Genomic DNA, 6635 nt, shown 5'->3' with positions numbered 1-6635 from the left:
TCCCCAACCCAAGCCCTATAAATAGCCCTAATGGAGAAGTGTGAAGATCGACCACATGCTTACAATGCAGAAATTTAAAAAAAAAATACATAAACTCAAAGCTTCTACTCCAATTCAGTGGAGGGGGTGGGGGGGAGGTGGTTGGGGGTGGGGCAGGGAAAGGGAGGGGCTGTACTTAGAAAATCTCTGCCCGGAAGCATGTTGTGGTTTTTATGAATGAGGGTTAGTCCCCATTGAGTATAAATGAAGACCAGCAAAGTGAAGGACAGTATCAGCAGGGCTTGCTCTTGCAAAACAGAGCTGCCAGCCAGCCCCCAGAAAACAAAGCAAAGCCCTACCATGCCTACCTGGATGCTGCTGTTCTGCTTGCTTTGTGTGACTAGCTCCAACCTCAGTTCTGCCTTAGAGGACAACTGCAAGACCTTCTCCACCACATTGCCCAACATGCTCCGAGAACTTCGAGCAGCCTTCAGCAGCGTGAAGACATACTTTGTAAGTACACCCACCTACCTACTGTTTCCCTTTTTGGAGTCCTTGCCCTGAACAAGATCCCTAATGGGGCTAAAACCCTTCTGCTCACTCTTCACCATCAGTTCAGTGAGTTGGGCAAAGCCCTACCACTAGATAGATAGATAGATAGATAGATAGATAGATAGATAGATAGATAGATGGATTCATACATACATATATAGACACAAACATACATAGATGAATGCATAGACAGATAATTTCTAAGACATTTCCAAGCTTTTCAACATACCCACTGCTTTATCTATTGAGAGCCACCAAAAAGGCAGTCTTACAAATTTATAGAATCATAGAATATTAAACCTGGGAAGGGATGGTTTGGCTCACTAGTACAATCCCTATATTTTACAGTGGAGAAAGCTGAGGCCTGGAGAGGTCAAGGATGCAGCTGTAGTGATGGCTAAGCTGGGATTCCAACCCAGTTCTTGACTCCTAGTGCAATGGTTTTTTGTTATTGCTTTCGGTGGGTTTCCCCCACCCTGGTTTCCCCATATCTGATCTGAGGTACATAGTGCAAAGTTCTTCTCTAAGAGCTCCCATTGTCCTAAAGACTGATTGATGGGCTCTGAGGGATGTCCATCAATAGATATTTTCAAGCATAGATTGGACTAGATGATCTCTGAGGTCTCTTCCAACTCTCGAATTCCGATTCTATAGCACTTGCTCAGAAAGCCTATGCCAACTGATATCTTCCCTTCCCTGTGATCCTTAAGAACTTGGCACTGGGTGTCTGTAGTAAAGGAGGAAAGGAAGTGCTGGAGATTGAAGGTAAAAGAACAGAACCATTGAGACCAGCTTGGCCCTTTTAACCAGAGTGGCTTATGGTTTTGCTGAAGTCAGCAGAGAGCCACTGGACAGAGGCAAGCCTGGGAAGCCCTTCGCTAGTGCTGGGTTAGCACTTTGTCTTGACTTGGAAATCTATAGGATATGATGTAGGGAGAGGGCCAGCAGGAGGAGGGGGTTTACCTTAATTTGTGGATCCAGCCATGCTGGGTCAATCAATCAATTTATTAAGTGCCTACTGTGGATGTGCCAGGCTCTGGGAATAAATACACAATGACTGAACCGATTCCCACTGACAAGTAGCTAACATTCTAAGGGGGTCTTCCACTAAACCCAATTGTTTGGAGTTCCTATTTGGTTAAGCCGGGGTCCACCAAGGCCACAACCCCTGAAATACATTGTCAACCTCTAGACAGAAAAAGGGGGACCCAAGAGACAGCAGCATCAACAGTGCGTGGTTACTTCAGGTACATTCTAACTCTTTGCTTCTTACAGCAAACGAGAGACAAGCTGGAAACCAAATTGATAGACAAATCTTTGCTGGAAGAATTAAAGGTGAGGACTTTTCCATGTTCGGGGTAAAATATCCCAGGGCTCCAAAATATGAATTTACTTATTGGCTGCAGGGAGGTCTCTCTGCTTCCTTGGTACCAAAAAGGGGAAGCTGCAAAGGAGACCTTCACCCACAGCCTAGCCACCGAGGGAGGCCACAGTCCCCACTAAAGGCTGGAATAGTGGCTGGGAGTGGGGCTCTCAGCATCTCCATAGGAGACCTTGGGGGAGAGAGTCCAAACAAGTGTTAATCTAGTTCATCATTCCCTCTTCCCTTCCCTCACAACCACTCCAACTTTGGATCCTCACAGAGTTACCTGGGCTGCCAGGCCTTGTCAGAGATGATTAAGTTTTACCTGGAGGAAGTGATGCCTCGGGCAGAGGAGAACGAACTGGATGTCAAAGAGGACGTGGGCTCCTTAGGAGAGAAATTGAAGGCACTGAGACTGAGGCTCAAGCGATGTGTGAGTAGGAGAGGATATATAGAACAGCCCTCCTGGTACTACACACACACACACACACACACACACACAAATGCAGAAATACATACAACCACATACATACACACATGCAAAACATAAACAATCACATACATGCAGAAAGACAGGCACACAGACCGCACAAAAAGACATATACAGACAGACAGAGAAACTCACAAGTACATATACACAGAGACCTACACATGGAGATGTATATCCCACCATACGTATGCCAACGTACATAGGCATACAACCACATAACCACAACCACCCACATAGAGACACACAGAAACACACACATGCACACAGAGACACAATGACACAGAGACATACAACCACACACAGAGAGACAACCATATACACACGTAGACATCAATACACAAACACATCTATACAGAGAGACAGATCAGCTATTTGTTTCTCACTGGGGGTGGTGGAAGGGAAGGGAGGCAGTTAAGCATTTACATAGCATTGACAATTTGCAAAAACTTTCCTGTCATTTCTGAGTCATTAGTGAGTTTATTAACAACTCCCCCTTCCCCTTTTCCTTCCCCCTCCCCTGGTCTCTTCCCCTGGGACTCCCCCACCACCACATACAATTAGGAATCATTGAGCTCCACTGGGAGACTGACTTCTTAACATTCTGGATAAGAGGCCTTGGGCAAGAAGGAGGAGGAGACTGAGGGTAACATGCGCCCCTCAAGCTCCTAGGAAAGTACCAATAACGCCCTAATTATTCCTTTGAATTGTGGGGATACTAGCGACTTATCATTTCTAAGGTATTCTGGAGCAGAACTCAAAGTGGAAGTGTATGGGGTGAGAAGTCAACCCACTTCGCTTCAGAAAAGCCAAGGCTGGGCCTTTCAATGGGTTTCTGTGCCCATAGATAAATATTGAACTTCCTTATTTCTCTGGCTGAAATTATAAAGGCATCCCCTCTCCTCCCACCCCCCTCTAACCACATATACACTTCCTCTGCTTGTTCATTTCCATATATTTATCCAGAGAAATCAGAATATGGAGCTAGGCAGATTGTGTCCAGTGTGGCCACCAGCTAAATCTTAAGGCCGGGTTCTACTGCCTCACGAGATGTTTACTGGTGGTTACAGGGCTCTCATCCTCAGCTCTGTTGTGAGGGTAAAACCCAGGGTGGGGAGCCAATAGACCTGAGCTGTAATCCCAATTTGGTCCGTATATGTGACTTGAGACTCTCCATGTGGCCACTTCATCTTTTCTGGGCCTAAGTGATCTCCCTCTATTAAAAAAAAAAGTCAATATGCCTTACCCCCTTCCAAGCAAGAATAAGGTGATGGGTGTGCAGGGCTCAGAGGTTCACAGGACATGAAGAAATCAGAGGGTTGCTGCCTGAGTGCCCCACTCTGAAGCAGGAAGAGAAGGGCCCCTTTCCTTTATCTAGCTGGCCTGACCCCCAACCTTTGAGATTACAAAGCACCCTAGAAAGCCTCGCTCACCTGACCTTGCTTCTCTCTTTACAGCACAGATTCCTCCCCTGTGAAGACAACAGCAGGGTTGTCAAGCAAGTCAGGAACACCTATAAGGAGGTGAGTCCTGCTGAGTGGGAGGTGATGAAGGTGAGGGGGACATTGTACAGGGCATTTGTTTCTGCTGCTCCCAAGCTGTCCCAATTTGCCCTCTTGGCCCAATAGTCCCCTCTGTCCCCTCACCACCTTAGGCAAGTGTGGGAACTCAGCAAATGGTGTCAGATAGGAGTTGCTGTCTTGGTTACATTTTGTTTTCTGTGAAGTGTCTTTGAGGGTTTCTAAATGACTCCTCAAGGCATTCACAGGCCTGTTCAGTGGGTCGGTTGATATAACAGCTGGTGAGCACTTCGTACTGAGCAGTGGGGGCAGTGCAAGATAGCTCCTCTCTTCCAGGAGCATTTACAGCCTCTCTGTGAACAGAGAATCATCACGTGTGCAGGGAACAGACGTGAAAAGTGGCACAGGCTCCGTAGGCTTAGTCAGGCGCACAACAGTCATTGCCTCAGCCCTGAGCTCATTCTGTCTGCCATTTACACTTACCTTAGTCAGTGCAGGCATAGTTCGAGGGCTGAGGGGAGGCTCATACCTCCTCTCTGACAAAGAAAGCCCCAGCTCATAATTAATTCATCCGACTGCCAGAAATACTATAATTTTAAGTTGGTAGAGGGACATATAGCCTACTGCACTGGAAAGAAGGACAGACAGAGATTCAGAAGGCTCAGGTGTCCTCTCTAATACACTGCTTGTGTGACCCTGGAAAAGTCTGTGGTCCTCAGATTTCTTCTCTGTAAAATAAAGACTTTGGAGTGGATGAACTATGATGCTCCTTTCAGCTCTGTATCTATGAACTAAGATGACTCATTTTACAGAGGAGGAAACTGAGTCCCAGAGAGATGAATCTTTTCCTCACAAACTAGTTTCATGAGGGATGAGATGAAGGGAGCACAGAAACTTCCCTCAGAGGAGGCCACACAAATGCCCATGAATTGCAAGAACTAGGGCTGCAGCTACGCTCTCCCCTCCTAGGGAAATTATAAAAGAGCAAGTGCTCCCACAGGTCACCAAATAGCCATGCCACCATGCTTTGAGAACCCCTCTTATTGCCCTCAATGAGGTTTTGGTGTGCTTTGGGAAGATAATAATAAAAATAATAGTATTTATATGGTGCTTTAAGGCTTACAAAGTGCTCATTTTACATCTCATTTGATCCTCATCACAACCTTGGGAAGTTGGTGTTATTATAATCCAGATTTGACAAATGAGGAAACTGAGGCAGATGGCAGTTAAGTGCCTTGCCCAGGGAAGTGTCTAAGTTCCAGATCTGAACTCAGGTTTTGCTGAATGTTGGTCCAGTGCTTCAAATGCTGCATGACCTGTTCAGTCCAGCTAGAAGGTGAGAGGTCTAGATTCTGACCAAATGTTTCTTCCCTCCTTGTCCAGCTCCAGGAACAAGGAGTCTACAAAGCAATGGGGGATTTTGACATATTCATCGGCTACATGGAGGAATATTTGACGATGCATATCGGAAAATGAGAGATCCTACAGACCAGGAAAACCAAAATGGTGCCTCTGTTAGAAACTGTGGAACAAAATAAGACACCTCCACATTTACATGCCAGGGTTCCATGGAAGCCTAGCCAGGATTTGGAAACGCCAGTGACACCTCTTCCTCTCATCCCTTGGGCTATTTATTACCTTAATTCAATACCTCATCTAGCATCTCTATTTATTTATCAAACTTCTCTTTGAACTATTTAGAAAGAAGATTATTTCTTTTATTTTTTAAACTATTTATTGTTTGTATCTGTTAAATTGTATATCCATAGGATAACATCCTATGTATTTTTAAAAACAGGTTATAGACTACACGTATGTATACATGTGTATGTGTATGTTTATATACATATGTACATGTATTTGACTTCTTTTTTCAAGACTAATGGATTCCACTTTCTCACCAGTCAAATTTTTGTCCTTTTTCTGGATCCCTTCACCTAGGATTTCAGGATCCTAGAAGCAGAGCTATAACAGAGTTTAGGGGTTATCTAATCCAACCCCTTCATTTTGTGGAGAAGGAAATTGTGATCCAAGAGGCTTAATTGTTTACCCAGGATCGCAGAGTTAGAAAATGGCAGAGTAAGAATTTCAACCCAGAGCCTCTGACACCAAGTCCAGCATGAGCTCCAGAGCACCATGTATCAACCTCGTGGACCTGCTGTCATCATAAGTTCTTTTTTCTCCTTCAGAAAGGGGAACTGGCAAATGCCTTGGGCAACCGTACCAATAATCTGATTCATGCTCAAGAGGGACTTCAGGGTTTTTTTCCTTAATTGTCTTGAAATCCCATCACAGCACAGCTCCCCTTTATCATACCCCATTTGTGTCTGCTATGTGCTTCATTCTTGGAGGCCACAGACTGTATTTTATTTTAAATGACCTGATTTTGGTTCTAATAGAACTCAGTTTTAATTCTAAGAGCTATAAAATTCCTCTGGGAATTGCAGGGTATAATTTTGTATGAGAATTTTATTTTGTAATAAAAAAGAAAGAACACTCGTGAAATGTGTGTTGTTGATACAAACTGAGGGAAATGTGGGTAATATCAGCTGGTCTGAAAAAGACCTGGGGGAGTTTAGTGGACTTCGACTCAACATAGAGCAATTTATGATCTTGGGCTGTTTGAATAAAGAGGAAACAGTCCAGCCACACTCTTTCCTGGTCAAACCACATCTAGAATATTATGTTCAGTTCTGAATGTTACAGTTTAAGTAAAATAATAAGCTGGTTATAG

General features: G+C 44.5%; 1 protein-coding gene across 1 annotated transcript; it reads left to right on the top strand.

The window, feature by feature from the left end:
• The first annotated feature begins 243 nt into the window (after positions 1-243).
• Positions 244-6386, top strand: IL10 (interleukin 10). Its single transcript, XM_036757131.1, has 5 exons — positions 244-492; positions 1807-1866; positions 2175-2327; positions 3839-3904; positions 5285-6386. Exons 1-5 carry the CDS (start codon positions 244-246, stop codon positions 5375-5377), a joined length of 621 nt encoding a protein of 206 aa, XP_036613026.1. The 3' UTR covers positions 5378-6386.
• Positions 6387-6635: the final 249 nt, after the last annotated feature.

This window comes from Trichosurus vulpecula, chromosome 4 (genome assembly GCF_011100635.1).
Source record: "Trichosurus vulpecula isolate mTriVul1 chromosome 4, mTriVul1.pri, whole genome shotgun sequence".
Classification (NCBI taxonomy): Eukaryota; Metazoa; Chordata; class Mammalia; order Diprotodontia; family Phalangeridae; genus Trichosurus; species Trichosurus vulpecula.
This window is presented reverse-complemented; position numbering and strand designations above follow the sequence as displayed.